This window comes from Cygnus olor, chromosome 3 (genome assembly GCF_009769625.2).
Source record: "Cygnus olor isolate bCygOlo1 chromosome 3, bCygOlo1.pri.v2, whole genome shotgun sequence".
NCBI lineage: Eukaryota > Metazoa > Chordata > Aves > Anseriformes > Anatidae > Cygnus > Cygnus olor.
This window is the reverse complement of record NC_049171.1, coordinates 47404892-47423135: the sequence shown is the minus strand read 5'-3', so window position 1 is coordinate 47423135 and position 18244 is coordinate 47404892. Positions and strand designations below refer to the sequence as shown.

Sequence of the window (18244 nt, the reverse complement as noted above, 5' to 3'; positions counted from 1 at the left end):
TGACAATTACTTTATATTGAAAATATTTGGATGTTGCCAGCTTCTCAGCATAAAAACTTGGTTGCTGAGATCTTTTCTTTTGGCTTTTAAACTCCTGAGTGGTAGTTTTTCAGCCCAATAAATACCTGGTTTGGTTGGAAATACCAGATGTTTATTTTACATGATGTGCTGTGATTTCTGTCCTGTCCACAATAAAACCAGAAACCAGCAATCGTTTATGCTTAATTTAGCATGATAACATATATAACTATGCCATCTAGAGAATCAAACTTTCTATATTTAATCAAGAACTTGTACAGAATATGATACTATATGTAGGTAACCTGTAACTAATGTTTAATGCTGTATTTTAGACACACAACTGTCAGCTTCTGCAGTAGAAGTTATTACTGGTATAAAGTCAACAGCGTATTCAGGGATGATTGTTCCTAGAATAATGTAGGCTGTGCTGGCATAGGTAGCCAGTTAAAATACAAATACTTCTTCAGGCAGCTGTCAAATCATTTTGGCTACCAAACACAAAATTTTACCTCTGTTATAAAACAGGAATTACTCTATAACTGGAGGAGCTGAATGACAGAGCCAGTAGTGGTACTTCTACTTCGTAGATTCTGCTTTTCCATGCAACTCTTGGGCAGCACAGTGGTTTGTTCTGTACTGTAGATGGCAGGGGGATAAAAATGCCAGTTAGGGAAGGCAGTGATATTTCTGAGCACTGACTGTGGTAGGTCTGTGCGAGAATGCCAGAGTATGGTATAAAAACAGAAAAAGGTCACTGCTTTTCTCCGCACCCCCCCCCACCCCAACCATTATTTGGAGCATATTCTAAATGCTCTTCTCATATCATGACTCTGAAATAAATTTTATTTTTTTTTTAGTTCACATTTTGTGACAGTTGTGTCAGCTGCTTTAGCTGGTTCCCATCATTTGAACCAAAGGATCAAAGTACTTGCATCCTCCGGGACAAATATAAATAAAAAGAATTGAAATATTCTTAGAATATATTCTTGTCATACTGGGAATCATTTACAAACATAGCTTTTCCGAGAGATGAAACTAAGTGAGAAAAAGCTGGTGCCAACTCAGTCTTCTGAGTAACTCTCGGTACTGTTGCTAGAGACTTTAGTAAATTATTCTTAGCAAAGCAAAATTACTTCAGGAATATGTAATATGTTATGTGTATGACATAGTACATGTAGTCCATCTTTTTCAGCAGAAAGCATGTAAAGTATTAAAAATACAAGTTCCCTGGTAAGTTTTAAGATGCCTAATATCTTAAGTATGGTCTGCATAAAATTTGTATGGCTTATATCTGGGAGAGATGGGTATGCCTGAACTGTGTTGACACCGAGCTGCAATCACTATAGGAAAAAACTTGCAAGTAATGAAGAAGAGAGATGCTTTCGTTAAGTTTCATTTTTACCCAACTTTTTCTTGGAATTATTTAAATGCAAAGTTTCTGTTTTAGATTATACAAATCTCAGCTTTCTCCATACCAATATTTCCTGCTTTTCGTTCTGTTAAAGGTTGAAATCTGTAACACCAACTAAATCTACTGTAAATTAAGTATAAGTAAATGTTTAATATTTCTGTGGATTTTGAGTGGTATACTAGTGGTTTCTCTTTTTTTGAATTAGATGGAGAGAAGAAGACACAAATCATGATTCATGGAATTGAGCCGATGCTGGAAACACCAATACAGTGGCTAAGCGAACACATGAGCTATCCAGATAATTTTCTTCACATTAGTATCATTCCCCGACCTACTGATTGAACCTTGGCTATATTGGTATGAGGATCATTCTCAAGCTGGAATTATAAGGACACATTAACTTCTTGCTTCAGTCAGTCTTGAGAGAGGCAGCCTGACCAGAAAAAAAAAGAAAAAGAAGCAAAACAAGAAGTCCTCACTGCTGCAAGCCAAACAGGAAGAGAGATCCTATCATCAGATAAGGGCAATTGGGCTGATCTTATTTTGCATCACCACTGCTTTTCTTCACCGCTGTAATTAAACTTCAGTTGCGATATGAAAGAATTTACAGGACCTCTGCAAGTCTGCTGTTTTCTTGTAAAATATAATGAAGCTGAAACTGTCAGCCGAAGAGCAAATGGAAATATGCCACTCGATTGTATTTCTGATTAACAAATAAACAGGGCTATTTCCTAAAGCGGTAGTGTTTCAACTTTGAGAGTGGAAACATTGGTTTAATTTTCTAGAAAGTTAGACACTGAGAGATTTAGTTACCAATAGCTTTTTGTAAAAGATCAAATTACTGTAAACCCATCTTTCCTTAATGAGAATTTCATGTTTACAGTATGTGTATTCGTATGCAAATGATCTTTTAACTTTGATAACAAGCAGTGAGAGATTTTAAAAGTAAACCCATGGCATGTTTTGTCATTTAAAAACATGCACAACTTAATAATTTACAAATACTTTTGATTTGTATGCTGTCACTGAATACTCCAGTGTGTTTATTATTCCAACCAGTTTTCATAGACTAGCAATGATGTGGGATAATTTGTCTCAGGATTTGTCATGGCATTTCTTTGTTTTCATCTAATTTTTTTCTGTGAGAATATTTTCTTACATTAGTTTAAAAAGTTAAAAAAAAAAAAAAAAGTAAACGGATGTTGCAAACTATTGTATCCTGCTGTTTATTCCCATAGAACAGAAAACAGTTAAATCATAGAATGATGAACAGATGTATTACTTTTTAATAATTCTGAGTTTTGGAAAGCTGAGACTTTTCCAAGCTAATACTTCCCTGCATCTGAGTTTAGTTTTCTACTGTGGTCCCTGGGCAATCAATCTGAAATTTGAAAGGTTAGAATCTCATTGCACAGATTTTTACTTATTTTAGCAGATGTATTTTTAGGTTACTGGGTTGCTTTGTTTTCTAAATGTTTCTTACCATTACAGCTGCTACTAGGACCCTACCGTTTTTTGTGTTATGTTGAATTCATCAAACTATGTGCAGTGTTGCTTTGTCTGCAGTTTCTGGTTGTTTGTGGCACGAGACTATGTTTATAGTAGACATATTATCAAGTATGTCAAATATTGTCAAATATAAAGAAAGCATGACATTTCTCTATCAAAAAGAGTAGCTGTTGAAGTACCTACTTAAAATTTTGGCTTGCAAATGTCACGATAACTGCCACTGTTATTCTCATTCTGCTTTCTTTCTGTTCTCCCTTTATGGGAGGATGCTTACCTGTTGCTGAAAAAAGAACAAAATGGAAATCAATCAAACAAACAAAAACTCTTTTAGAAGCATGGGGGAGGGATCTCTCTGGGTGAGGATAGAACTGAGGCTAGAAAAGCCCAAAGGGCAGAAAAATGTCAATAGAATAGATTAGATCGTGTTTTAAATGTAAATGAGGAAATGGCATTAAGGAAAAGGAAGGGAAAAAAAAAGTAATAGGGAAATAAACATATGCTGTATTCTGCAGGTCATGAAGAACCTTTTAAAAGAAACGAAACATGCTGATCTGTGTTTATGCAGAATTGAAATATAATATTCTTATAGGGGGGTGATTTGGTTGAATTATTCTAATTTCCAGTTCTGTTTGGAATTTCTGGTACGGTGCTGGATTGGCATTTATAAACTTTCATAGGCAGGCACATCTAAATATTCTGGAGAATCTCAAAGTCCTGCCAGTGGATAAAGCAAATATTTTGTAGTCTTCATATTGAGGAAAAGAAAGTCTTTTGTAGAATTAATTTTTCCATTAATCAGGATGATGTTATAAGAGGCAGTGCATTAAAAAGCATAAAGATTGTTTCCTTCATTTGAAGGTAAACTGGGGTAGATCGCTGGCTATTTTAATGCATGTTACACCAGCAGTTTAAGTAGAGAGTGCTCTTCTCGTGGCCCTTATTTGCTAGTAAATCCAACTTTAAAGGCCTAGCGTGAAACAAACAGCTTGGCTTTAAAACATACTCATTCCTATTAAATTATTTAAACTTTATTAAAAAAAAATAGAACAAAGTTTGAGTCTGTCCTTATTTCCAGCTAAATAAGGATTCTTGTCATGGGGTGACAAAGCATTTAATTAATACTTAAGAAGCAAAAGCTGCTTAAAGAGCTGGTTAGGTGATGTGTCTAAACAAAAGGACTACATCACAAAAATGAACTGGAGTCTTTGCTACCTGATTCTAATCACATTTCTATACTTTCTACTGCTTAGTGGGTGAATAACAATAGCAACAGGAGGTGCATTGTGGCTTAATTAAATACTTCACTTTGAAATGCTGCAACTTCAAGAACAAAACAGAAAAACCAGATCTGGTCTAAATTGTTCAGAAACTGAAATAGTGCTCACTAAACTTATTTCAATGCTAATGAATAGCGCCAGGTACACACACGCACATACATTCCTCTACCTTGAGAATTTAAGCGCATCCAGTGAGCCAGTTAAAGCACAATTTTAGAGCAAGAAGCAGAGCTTGTTGTTCACTGTATTTCACGTTTGGCAATGGCTACTTCAGTTTTTGAATACTCGATGAAGAAAGAGTGAATTTTCCAGTGCTTTCTTTGATCTTTGATACCACCGACTGTCACTCAGCATGCTGTCAATCAGCACACAAAACCATGCCTTTTCATTAAAAGCTAGAAATTGATTATTTTACTTTTATTTTCCATGAATTCTTTGGCAAAAAAAAAAAAAAGTAAGAGCACAGAAAATAAATTCGTACAGGTAAAAAGAAAAAATCAGAGGACCTTGCCACTACTGGGAAGAAATTGTACTTGGTATTTGAAGGATGGATAACTGTGAAAAATGAAGAATTAGGAAAGGTGCGCAATTGAATATACAGACAGTGCATAGGGACAAATAAGGATTTCTGCTCGAAAAGGCATAGCAAGAACTAGGTAATCATGCAATGTTGTGTTATGCTGCTAAAGCACACATAATTCTGGTTTCACATTAAGCACAGAAAAATAAGAAAAGAGGGGAAAATTATTTGTCTGCAGGGGCAGTAGTTCTCCAGTGGGATATTGTGTGCAGTTCTGAGCTCCCATGGGCAAGAAGGATAAATTCAGACTGGAATAGGGACAGTGCTGCTTTAGTGGCAGAAATGCAAATACTGCTGGGAATACATAGTGGTGTGATTAGGGAATCTTGCAGGAATGTGAAGAAATAATAAGTCTTAAGGACAAATAAAACAAAGGAACATGCACTAGGAATCAACCATTAATAAACTTACAGAAGGGAAAACTACTGAGCTACTTCCAGTTACTTCACCACCACAGGTTTTAGGTGCGGTGGAACAAGCCAATGTGAGGTTAATTACAAAAATGGCAAGAGACTCGGTGACTGGGAAAATCCTTTCAGTTCTGTGTCGTGACAGCCAGATATCTATCAGCTGATGAAGACTCTTGATCATCGCTTCCAGTATTGTTTATATGCTGCACAATTATGGCATTTTTTCATTTCCTTTCATGGTGAGTGAAAATCCATGTCTGTGCAGTGATGGTAACTTGTGGTAGGGTTGTTGTTTTTTTTTTTGATTTCGATGTTTTGGAAAACGCATGTCCGCTGCGCAAGTGTATTAGCACCCTCTTTGAAGACTTTTAGGACTAAAAAGTCACCCTGCACTTTAGGGAGTGTTTTAAGCAAATATCACAACTTGCCAGTGGTAGTTTAGCAAATCAAGGGGCTTGATAAGAAGAGAACAGATGAATTCCTTTTGTGGGTGCTTTTCAGATTGAATGTTATTTGTAATAATGATTTTAAACTCTTGAAACAATCTAGATGTTTGCCTGCAAATTCAGCAGTAGCATAGAGAATGTATTTACTCGTGGTACTCCATGCAATTATGCAACCAGTCTGAACATCTGCATCAACATAATACTAATATTGATGCAATCAAGTTGTGCTAGAGGGGGTGGTTGTGAGGGCTTCTGTGAGTGCCATTGTTCTGGTGTTGCACACAGATCGGGTGTGGAGTTTGAGTGCCTCTCTGGCTTGTGCTACTGCTTTTTCCAAACTTTGGCCTTCTAGCAAAACCGAAATTACTCTGTAAGATGTTTACTGAGAAAATAACGTTTTTCAGATCTGTTTTAGCAGTCCCTGCTTATTTGGATGGGAAGGAGATTCACGAGGTGATTTGCACAGAGGCTTTTACAATATGGTATCACATACAGAATGTGTTTCTGCATTAAAGCAGGTAGGTATCTGTTGTGTGCTAAAATTTCTGGTTTTGAGACAGGGATGGTGACATTTCAAAATGTCATGCTAACCCTGACTAATATCTTCTTAGAGAGGTAAAAAAGATGTGAAGTTTCAAATGCTCAGAAGTAGATTTCAGATCTCTGTACTTTTAAGTCATACCATCAAATTTGCTTGTAGAAGAGGAGTTTAAAGTGAGATGTTTTCTTTCTTTCCCTCACCGTTCATGTCTCCAAGATTCAAGTAATGAATTTAACTGTGAAATGAAACATCAGCTTCTCTAAATGGTAGATTGAAGAATACACAAGAATACAAAACTTTTTTCAAATACAAGTATGCAAACAGATAAATGGAGATAAGTTTCGTGTAGTTCAGGTTTTTATGGGTATAAGACAGCAGTTATATGAAATTTTTCCACATGGTTTTAATAATACTGGATAAAAATGCTGAGGTAGAAGAGAGGTAGTCGTGATAAAGCTGGAGGTTGGCGGAGCTCTACTTTACTGCACTTGAAACTGCCAAAATGCGTCAGATTTTAAAATAGCACTTTCCATTGAAGATGTTTAAAGCCTTAATCCTTGCATCATTTCACTAATATAGGTCAACAGATATAATAAAATGAATACGTTGTGGGAACAAACGTGTGATCTAGTTACTAACACACATTATATTCTTAGTCTTCATGGTAATTGTGAGTATTGTAAGGTGGAAAGGGTAAAACTGCTACGTGATTTATTTTGCACCTCCCAGAATTTGGAGGATCGCTTGTAGGACTGTGTTTTGCAAGTTCACATGCGCGTCGTAACCGCTACTAGAAGTTCGATCCTCCTTCAAAGAAAGCGGAGCTGTGCTGAGGGAAAAAAAAACAACAGTAGTATTGTTTGCTAAACCTTCCCGTCCACCCCCCATCCACCCTGTTTAGTTCCCCTTTTCATACACACCAGGTGATTTTAAGAGAGAAATAGCATTCTTGTTTGCTTTGTGATTTGTTACAAAAACACAAAACCTGCTACAGGATTTTTGCACCTGCTTTGATGTGAATGAAGCCTTCGGTGGGTGCCTTACAAGCACAAGGCAGGCGGAGAAAGTGCTCGTGTACCTAATGCAAAGCTTCTGGTGGCTTAGTGCACGCATGCCATAGGTACGTGCCATAGGATATTTTGGGTCTGGTGTGGCTCAGTGAATAGGAGACTGGGGTGAGAGCAGGGATGTGGGCTGGATTCCCAGTGCTGAAGCTGCTGTACACTTTTTTTTTGAAGTCTTTAGGGGATCTCTTGAGGGTTTTGCAAGTGAAAAACAATATATAGAAGCCAAGTACTATTTTGCATTATGTTCTTTTTGTGTGTAATTGGGTTTTTGTTGCTTAGGGTCAGTAGTGTCCCAACTGCCATTTAATAAAAAAAAAAAAAAAAAAGATAATTTGTAATTCTTTCAGTGTGGGAGCTAAATAGAGGCACTCAAACGTATTTTCATCACTACAGAATTAAAGATCAGAATGGAAACTGTCTGGCTGAAACTTGCATATTACATGCTCTTCTAGCTTTAATTAAAATAATCTGCACTTCAGAGGTTTGATTTCCATCAGTCATGTGTGCACACACCCTCACTGGATTTTTTCCACACTTCAAAATCAGTGGAATAAGCTGGTGTTCCTTCATTTTACAGCTTATCCATGCCTGTACAAGGCAAATGAGAGGCCGAGATCAGACGGTGGGAGTGGCACTTTGAGCCCTCAAGTGCTGCTGTGACCCAGGAAGTTATATGCAGGTTCATCTTTTCCACTGTGACAATTTTATTATACGAGTTTTGTCCCTTGCTTGCAAGCACTTTTTTTTCTTAATTTGCAGGTTCTCTTTTTCTTTTTCTTTTCCAGTTAATCCATGACCTCAGCTGAACAGAGATTAGCTCGAGCTTACCCCTTGCTCTCAGGTTTTCTTTTCTCCCTTGTGTTTGTTATCGATAACTGTAAAAGCGAGCGTGACTAAAACCCCGATCTCTGGAGCACTCTGTGACCATTCTTTCACAGCTTCTCCTACACCTGAGGCATGACTTGGTTTCTGCTGGTGGTTACCACAAACTGAGTAGCCCCGCAGGAAAACAGCGAAAGAAACCTGCGGAGGAGGGGAGAGGGAAACAAGAATTAAAAACCAGTGAAGGTGGGGCTCGAGAGAAAAATAATCGGTGGGGAGAGAAATGACAGGGCTGAATTCTTCGTCTCGCCCAAGATTTCTCGCTCACTCATAACCTTACAGCTTCCACCATGCACCTTCCTTTCCATGAGCGCGGCCTTCTGGCTTTCATGTGTGAAGCACGGTGTCTGGCACCTGCAGTGTCACCGTCTTTCACGCCTTGTTCCCGGGGCTGAGCAATGCAGCTGAGGAGGTGTGTTTGACCTCCTTATTTTGGCCTGTTGCTTAAGAAGGCCTTCGTTTACAAAAAGTCTTTCAGAGCTGCTGCTTCTGCTGCAGGCCCTAGGCCTGGGCCGTGTTCAGCTGCCAGGGGGCGGGAGATGGTGCCCAAAGGGTAGATGTGGTTTCAAATGAGTGCTTCTGGTCGCTGCTCCCTGAGACATTGGTTCAGTGTTCCCCAACACACTGGTGTTGCTTCTTGGTTCAGGGGATGGATGGTGGAGTCATCATGGAGCTCGGTGCCATGAAAGCGCCTGTTCCGTGCTTCTGAAGCTTCACTTCACGCTTTTATGAATATTTCACACATAGTAGCAGAATGAATTTTCAACGTGTGTAATAAATTATCAAAACCGGTTTGGGTCACAAGCCATTTTTTGTTTAGTTTGCTGGTCAGAGTGAGGTTCCATTATATTGGGAATAGTTGTGCAGGAAGATGTAAATATTCATAATCCGGCTATGTAAGCAGCAGAAAGAGGACACACTGCTTTTAATCACTAGCGCTTCTGTTCTCTACATTTTGACACCTTTAAACAGGAAAACACACAAGGACTTTTACCTTTCTGCCGAGGCGTGTTTTTGCTGAACCACCCAGGCGGTTTCTCTGCCAATCTGGGGGATCTGCTCCCTTATGGAAGCCAGCCAGTTTTGTTTTAATGCGTATAAATTTACATTTGACAGCTGTTGAGGAAATCACTGTAGAAGAAGAGCCGTAATGGCAATTAAAGAATCAGCTTAATTTATTGCTCTGCTGTCCTTCACTAAGAAATCATAGTGTCAGTTTTTAGTGAAATTAGCGATGCCCCACTTCTGGTCATGCATTCAATTATTTCAATGGTAAGAGGGGTGAGAACATAATGGGTCAGCTTAAAAATTCCTTGAAATATAGTGTCTGTGTTTCTTAATATGCCAATAAGAGGAACTGCTTGGTCTTCATTTCATCCCTTACTGAAGCTTGAATGCCCCCAAGGGCTCTGCTGTGACTGGCTTCCCCTGGGAGGCACAGCAGGACTCATCCCTCTGGCCTCTATAAATCACATTGGGTTCAGCATCTTTTGAAAGTGGGTGTGGGAGAAAATATTTTGGTTCCCTAAAGCCTACTACTTGCATTCTTGCCCCCTCGACAAATGAGATGCCACATTTTTCATAATGCAGTCCTTTTTTTTTTGTTGCTTTGAACAACGAAGCAGGTGAACTGTAGCTACTGGGCATGAGGACTAATTCTTGAGCTATCCTTTCAGGGTTTTCTGAAATGTAGGTCTGTCAAGTTTTTGAGCCACACCTCTAACAGAGGCTTGGTCAGAGTAACCACACGAACTTCCAGCAAGATAACATGAGGTGTAAATCCAATTTTCTTTAAAAACTGGCTCTAAAGTAAATGGAAGTATCCACAGAGTTTTTTACCTGCCTACATTCACGCTTGTTTTGCTGTCTTCATGCAATCAGCCCTCTGTAAACTTTCAAAAAAGAAAACCTCATCGAGCTGATGTGGTGGCGTATGGAAGAGGCCGACAAAAGCATTGCTCAGCTCCCCACCCCCTGCCCGCGCCCAAGTCGGTCCCTGCTTGTGTCACTGCAGGCAATTAACAGTGCTTCAAAACCACACGCGGCTGCTATTCCAGAACATCATTTGATGGTATCAGGAGGCTTGAGAGTGCAAGAAAAAAATATGTTCATTTTTTAAAAGGTGTTTATTCATCACTGGAAGATGCTGAAATAATCAAAGGCATCAAGTTTGCAACATCAGCAGGTAAATCTTTGCTGCAAGGTGTCGTCTGTGCAGGACAAAAACACGCTCTTAATCTTTATTATAATACCTGATTAGAATGCACTGTAACAGATTTGGGTGTTCTGCTTTGATCCCAACGTGTTGTGAGGCCAGAATGGATGTGGGTACCATCATCAGAGGAGTAGATCCTTAACACCTGGATGGATGGGCGTGCGCCACAGTTGCCACATAATAAACAAGGGCGTCAGCCCTGCAGAGCTGCCCCCAGACGGGTCACTTTTACCTCCTGCCCTCCCGGGGCTAACAGGTCGCTCGCGGCTCCGCCAGGGCAGGGTGCTTCCCCTGGCACCGGCCGGGGAGGGTTTGCTGGGTGCTCTGTAGCCCTGTAGTAATGACTTTGAGCCTTCGCCTTTGCCTTCAGGATTTCTTCTGAGTTATTTACATCAAACGGGCTTCTCGGCGTGATTTGAAGTAACCTTAGGACAGGGATCTTTTCCTTGACTAGCACTGGTGCTAATTATGTGAAGCAAGTCAGTGGTTGAGATTTTTATTTAATTTCAATGTGCAGAGAGTTACAATTCATTGTGAATGGTGTGGCTGGGTATTTCTTGAGAATGATTCGAGTTTATTTTGCAATAGCAAATAAGGTCACAGAAACAAGACGGTGTGACAGCTTTAGTCCTTTTGCTCAGTGTTTTGGTGCTCACTGTTTGCCAGGAGTGCTGAAGTATCCCTCTGCTATTCAGGTCATGTAGAAACCATGTTGCACCAGAGGAAAGATCTCCTTCCCCAAACTGGGAGCTCACCTAAACCTGGTTCTGCTGCTTCTGAAGTCCTGTCACTAACACGCTCCCCAGCCACTTCGCTTCCTGAGCATGGCTGTGTTCGTGCTTGCTCAGCACAGCCTGCAGCTTTGTCTGGATTACTTACCTTGCAGGAAAAGATATATTGTGTGCTCTTTAGTCTAAATAAATAAATAAATAAATAAATAATCCTACTTTGACAAAAGAACATCTTAGAAGTTCTCAACACCAGAGCTAGCAGAAGCTAGCCGTAACTCCCACGGTGTATCAGAAAGTGAGGAGATCAAGTCCTGCACTTTCAGTCACTTTCACAACCTTCCTGATGCTGCAGAAGAGGCAGATTTCTCAAGAAGTTGCCCAGTGTTTGGGAGGATACTAAGATAAGCAGCTGTAAAATACATGATGTGAGTACCTTCCATTTTGCAAGCAGAGTTTGTCAGCTTGTGCCATGAAATCTGCTGTCCTTCCTCTGCAGGGATGTGGAAATTCAGCTTCCAGGAGAACTGTGATACCAGCTTTATTGGAGAAATAAACTGGTAAAAGTCTGGGAATAAAAGATGGTGCTAAAATGCTACTTACGGCAGAAGGTTCTTCTCAAAGCCTGAAGCATTTGCTGCCTCTTCTAAAGATGGGACCGATACTGCTAACAAAAGGTGCTCTGTTTTGTTTTGTTTTGTTTTGTGGTAGATCTTTTGATAAAAGATGGTGAGGTTAAAAGGAGACTGTTTTGTCCCCAGCCCAACTTTTGAGACCATATTGTCCCAGAGAAGCCTCGCAGATCTAGTGATATGTGTGAAATTTCAGCCTTATTGCTAATATTTTCTTGGCCATGTGGAATTAAATTCATAACTTGTTTTTTAAAGACAGGCTGGAAGCAAGGGGAAGGACATGAGCACAGGTCCATCTGCACACAGGCTGAGCAACCGGGGTTTTGGGAGGGTGCATCCCATGTCACTGGAGGATGCGCGTCCTGCAGCAAAGGGATGACAGTCACCTGGGCAGGACGGTCCAAAATCCAGGAGGAAGAGCAGTTAGTTCTTCAGGGAGCTGGTTCAGCCCACTTCGGCAGGCTTAATGCAGAAATCAAGAAAATCCTGTAGTGTAAAGGGCATGTGATACTAAGTTCACAAGATGGCATAGTCTGCTAAAGGATGCACAGCCTGGGCAGTTTATTTATGGGCTAACTCTTCCGTAGTGTGGTCCACCATTAGCATTAAAAGTACCGTTTTAATCACCTCAGCTGATGTTCCTCTGAAAGTGCTCAATGGGTAATTTTAATGGGCGCTGTGCGGAAATCCTTGCAACAGCATGTACAATATCAGCTCATCTTATTTGCTCACAAATGTTCCAAGTAATCAAGTTTGACACCTTTCTGCAAATGAGGTAATTCCCACTTGGCGCTTAGGCCTCTAAAGAAGAAAACTTTTATATTGTAACATTAAAGGCAGACGCTTTGTTTTAATCACTTGCCAAAACAGCTGAAAACAATTATTAATTAATAGGAAACATGGACTTTTAACTTCACAAGCTCTCCAAAGAAGCGTCTGTGACAACTTGCATCTGGATTTATGGATTATTTGGATACAGGGAAACTGGGCATCATACTGCAAAGGTTGACTGCTTTAAATTCATTGTAAGTGTACACATAGCGCTCTTAAAATTAATATGTTTATAAACCTAAATTGGTTCAGTTGAATGCCTTTTGTTCTTTTTCTGGCCTCATTTGAAGCAACAACAAAAAGCTGTGCTTGTTTGTGTGTTTAACCAAAATGCTAAATGCAATTAATCTACCAAAAGCACACAAATATTTCTTGAATAATAGAGGCGCCCCTTTCACAGTGTCTTTGGTATTTAGCACTATGGTTTGGAGAGTTGAGGGCAACTTTTTCACATCTCATAAATAAAATTTAAAAAAAATCTCTTGGCTTGTTTAATTTGAACAAATGCAATGCAGCAGCCTCAGAGTTTCTTGACTGTTTCGATAAGGTGGGTACACAGAGTAAGGGGGAGGTGGCATTCCTACTGTTCTAGATTCTGGACTGTACTTCCCCTTCTGGAAAACACTGTGTCTGGCAAATACAGTTCTAAATAAATCAGAAGGGGAGGATGAACACTGCAGTCTGAGACAGAGCTTCTCCTTGATCTGACTCAGAGAGGGTGACTATGCGAGGATTCATCATGCAGACCTACTGTTTTTGCCTCTTGTTGAACTAAATAACAGAATTCCTTGGACCGTCAGAAACAGATAATACCCAAAATATTTCAACAAGATCAGACCACAATAGTTACTTTGTTATCTTAATTGGAAATCTTGAGACATCCCAATTATTTTAACAATGGGAGAGTGGTTGCCTAGCCTGCCTGCTTCTAGCCAATCCACTTCTCATTTGTTGAGAAATGTATGGTGAACAGTGTGACAAGCTCAGTAACTGCAGATTTTTCATCAGTTAGGATCTCTTTTCCAGCAAACATGAGAGCTTCGCTTTATGCATTTGCTACTAATAGAGATTCTTTTGTTTAAAAAATAAGCATGTGATGTCATCTTTTATTTAAAATTCTGCTAGTCCTGCTAAACCAGCAACTCATCCTTTGCTAGATACCTCGATTGGAGATCATCCTCTGTGCATGAGGCTGTCTCACCGGCTGAGGGTTAGCTGGTCACACCACCTAGCTTGCGTGACTGACACTATGGGTGCACCCAGAGTCTACGCCTGCATGTAGAGAGACGGGCACCAGGTTTCCATGTCACTTATTGCTATTCACCAAGCCATGGAAGACAGAGAAACTGGTCTACATGGTCCCATATTCATGGTTAAGAAGAAAATTTTCACAGGGTTCAAAATTTAAGTTATTCCTTCAGATAGTAAAGCTTTGTTTTTCGTGGAGTGTTTTGCGTAAAGTGATCACCAAGCGACTGGACTAGTCTTTGTTTTAACAAATAGAGCTTAAACAGTTACAGAAATGATGCTGTCAGCTGGTTTTCCTTTCCCTTCTCCTCCCCACCCCGTGCTGTGCTCCTGGTGGAAAGGAGGATGGCTTAAAAGTCAGAGGTGTTGGAGTGGGAGGCAGTGGTGGTGCATTCTCGGAGCTCACACCTCTGCTCTCATCCACAGTGACCAATGATCAGTCTGTCAGCGACCAGCTAAATATCTGGAGATTTTATGGACTGAACTGTGGCATCTGCAGAACTAAAATTGAGGTTTGCAACTTGCTGAAGTCCCTCACATGTATACCAAAATTATTTTTATTACATATGGGGGCTGTTTTCATGGAGAACCTCGCCATCTCTAAGTGGTTATCTTCCTGCAAGCACTTAATTGGTGTTAGGTGCTTGTTCTCAAAAGAAGAGGAAAATGTGACTAGTCTAACACTTTTTGAATGCAGACCAAAAAGAAAAAGTAATTTCTGCAGTGGGTCAGCATTTTATGTCTTCCTGTACCGTTCCACCTTCTTCTTGACGCACAGCCAGTCTGGAGACCAGTAATCAACATCCACCCTACCAGGCGTAGGCGAATGTGCCGAAGTGCACATGTGGCATCTCCAGAATATTGTGATCATTCACGTAAGAAAGCAGTAGGCTGCTTCTGTTTACTCACTGGTGTATTAGATTTCTTCCAGCAGAACAATTTTCAGGTTTGTAGGCTGCGGGGCAGATGGAAATAATTGCTTTTAATACGTTCTGGGGTACTGCTATCTGAACACAGAAGAGAGCACTGCTTCCCTCTCCTGCCCCCCAGGTTATAGGGCATGCCTAGCTGGGGTGCAGAGCTGAGTTGATTCCTGAGTTTCATTTTGAAGGTTTTTGGTTTTATTATTATTATTATTATTATTATTATTAATAATAATAATAATAATAATTAATTATTTATTTATTATTATTATTTCTACATAAGGAGTTGAGGGATAAATACAAATTTCCAAGGAAGGTATGAATCCATTCTGTGATGGCACTCATTGGAAATGAATTCAGAGCGCTGTTACTTTTTAATCTTGTATGCTTATTTGGTATGTCTTGAGCAGTGCGGATCCTTTCTGCCTCTGGGAACAGTGTTGGCTTAATCTGTTTGAGCAATGTCCTTTCCAAAGGCTGCACCTCAGTGCCTAATCCCAGGCACAAGCACCATGCAGCAGAAACCTTCCCCAGCTCTTGTGTTTCCTGAACCCATTCTGGGACCGCAGCATCCTCTGAAGCTTGTAAGAAGTTATTTGGCTTTGGTCTATTCCTCTCCAACTCTCTGGATCTGCAATCTCTGTGGAAATAATGGAACATTAAAATTAAAAAAATAAATAAAATGTCCAATGTGAGGAAGTGATTAGATATGCAAATGGTTAGGTATGCTACTGGTTGCAGTACACCTCTCTGTGCTGCCCTCTTGTTGACTGCTGCGTTCTGCTGATGGCAGAGTGAAATTTGACTGTCTCACTATTATCCTATGCTTATGGGAAATGGGAACCCACAGACATCTAGGTATAGATATCTGGTATTAAGCAAGTGGTTTGTTAATTTTGTGCAGTTGTCCAGAAGGTAAAATGCACTGTGTTACTGCAGAGGAGTTTTCACGTTGTTCCTTTAAATCAACAAGCTGCTTATTTTCATTAGGAAAACTTCCTTAAGATGTAAGTGACCACGGAGTCTCCTCCATGGATTTACTCTGTATTTGTGGAGCATTTTGCTAACAAAAGCTGAGGGTTTTGCCATGTTTTTAAATGGCATTGCAAATGCCAGTTCCAGGACAGGAAAATGTCTTCCTGTCCACACAAGCTGAATTGAACAGATGCTGGATTTAGCAGTTGTTTTGTGTCTTGCAGCATAAAAGTCACAGCACAAACATTGAGGAGAGGCCTTTTTTCAATCAAAACTCTTAAGCAATCTCACCAGTGAGGCAAAGCTGCTCCCCCTGTCCTGAAGAGAACATCAGGCAGAAGCAAGGACTTGCCTGCAGCAATGAATGAATGAGATTTGGTCTAGCTGGTCTTTTTCCTTCCATAAGATCAGCAGAATATTATTTGCCACAGTACATTTTTGAAATCTTCGGTTGTTATGAATCAGAACTAAAAGAAGTACCAAGACTTCTTCTCTTTGAAAGAGGGAAGAAAGGCTGATCTGAAGAAAATCAGTGGAAAAGAATGCAGGAAGCTGCTGATGTGGAAAATTTTAACCCCATGCCAGGACAACCTTGTAATCAAGTTTTCTCTCTCTCTCTCTCTCTTTTTTTTTTTTTTTTTTTTTTTGTTTAAGGTGTCACTTTGAAAGGTTAAATGCTGATGATAATGTTTTGCTGCTAAATTTGGAGGAAGTGAGGCTGATCTAAGTTTTTTTGGGTGACAAGTTTGTGTGAAGTTGACTTCAAATAACAAAGGTGAAGGTGGCGGAGATGTTCCACAGGAGCTAGCAGGGATAGGGCTGGAGTTGTGAGCATTTCTCTCAGATTTGCATAGATGGAGGCACATTGATTCAAAACAGAAGGATTTTGATGAAGAGAGATTAGCTTCAGCCATAGCTGAGTAAAGAGGAAAAAAGGTAGGTCAAATTCAAAACAACGGAAACTCAACAGCTTAATTATACGCTACAGATGGTCCTACTTCTTCAGTCAGCTAAGATGAAAAAGTCCTTTGTTAAATGTTATTAGTACACATGAAACTATGCTGCTCAAGCCAATGCCAACTGCTTCTGAAATCATGACAGAGAATCAAGCTGTGCTGCAATTTCTTTTCCGGAATTCATGCGTTTTAGGTTACAAGTGAAACTTAATTTTGTCAAGTGGGAAGGTTTGGATTTGATAAATGAGTTGGTATATATTCTTATGAACTTTTGTTGCTGTTCTGCCTTTGCAGTCAAGAAATACTAAAGTCTTTGGATTAAGTAAATTAGTGAAAGTAATGCAACAGCTTAGATAATGTAACTTTCGTGATGGCAAAAGGATGGCTCAACAGCAATTATACATGATCAGTAACAAGAGTAAGCTAAAATTATAGCCTGACACTGCTTAGGAGGGGACTTGGAAGATATGTGTAATATATTTCCCTCATTCCAAAACTTGTCCAACTAGCAACCTGGCTACAGGAAAATCCTTGTAATTTAGCTTTTGTTGGCAGTATCGCCAGTAGAATCTGGGGCATAAATACATTGCTTTGTACATATCTCAGCCCAGATCTAACATGGGCACAAGAGAATATGGAAAAGCTTGCATTGTCATCTCTTCTCCTTTTCTTAAACAACAGCAGGAATAGCTCAGGTTTGGTCATGCTGCAAAGCAGACACTTAAAAACACTGCATTTTTTAATCCCAAATATCGTATTGAATGGAGAGATGGACCCACGTTTTTGCTGGCAACCTCTGTCAGGCAGCAGGTCCACTCTTGGATCGCCTCTGAGGAGGCACCAGGGGAAACTTCTTGGTTCAGGGTTTCAGGCTTTCCCCTTGCACCTAGCCCCTGGTTGGGACACAAGCAGTGATCATTGTTCCCTGGACTCTCATTGTGCCTTACATCTGACACAACCATGCCCATTTCCTTCAGCCTGGTCACCAAAAAAACACATGATGTAGCTCATGAGCTTTGCTTTGTGGTGGATCTGGGGCAGAATTTTTTCCTAATGATAGATATGGGCTATAAATAAGAAGTTTCTGGGGGGGTCTTGGTTTTAAATTTTGGAAGACAGCATAGGGTAGCTAAGTTGTATACATTAAACATTCATTTCCACCTCCTGTGAGCTAAGGAAGCACTCATGGTGATGTGTTTTGCCAAAAAAATTAGCACAAGCAGACTCAGGTCAGGCCCGAATGTGTCACTATCCTCTTGTATGGCCCCTTTTGCCCCACTTGTAAGTAACCAGAGAATCGCTCTAATCTGAAGAGCCAGACATTTGATTTTGTGCCAGCGAGCACCTGTTAAAAGGGTTTTACTGAGGTCTTTGACCTCCAAACATAGATAAGCTGCTCTCGTGGGTTAGGAGATTTGAAACCGTTGGGCTGAAATCCAGCACGTTACTTCCCAAGCTCTTTACCTTTTCCTTGGCTAATAGGTGCTTGAACTATTTGGCGGGGAGCCAACGAGGTCTGCTGGGCCTGCAGTCGGGCAAGGAGTTACATTAAAAGACCTAGTTTCTAATTAATCCAGGGCCTTGTAGCTATT

The 18244-nt window shown here is 40.1% G+C and overlaps 1 protein-coding gene across 6 annotated transcripts in view; it reads left to right on the top strand.

Annotated features, from left to right (window-relative positions):
• Positions 1–2636, top strand: part of ATG5 (autophagy related 5) — a 78260-nt gene extending 75624 nt beyond the window's left edge. For 4 of the 6 annotated variants that reach the window (XM_040551499.1, XM_040551500.1, XM_040551502.1 and 1 more), the window contains one exon: positions 1638–2596. In XM_040551499.1, the coding sequence (XP_040407433.1) occupies positions 1638–1774 (137 nt within the window). In that variant the 3' untranslated portion in view covers positions 1775–2596. Of the gene's footprint in view, positions 1–1637 lie in introns of all 6 variants that reach the window. The other 2 variants (XR_005818199.1, XM_040551503.1) reach the window with 2 other exon arrangements.
• Positions 2637–18244: the final 15608 nt, after the last annotated feature.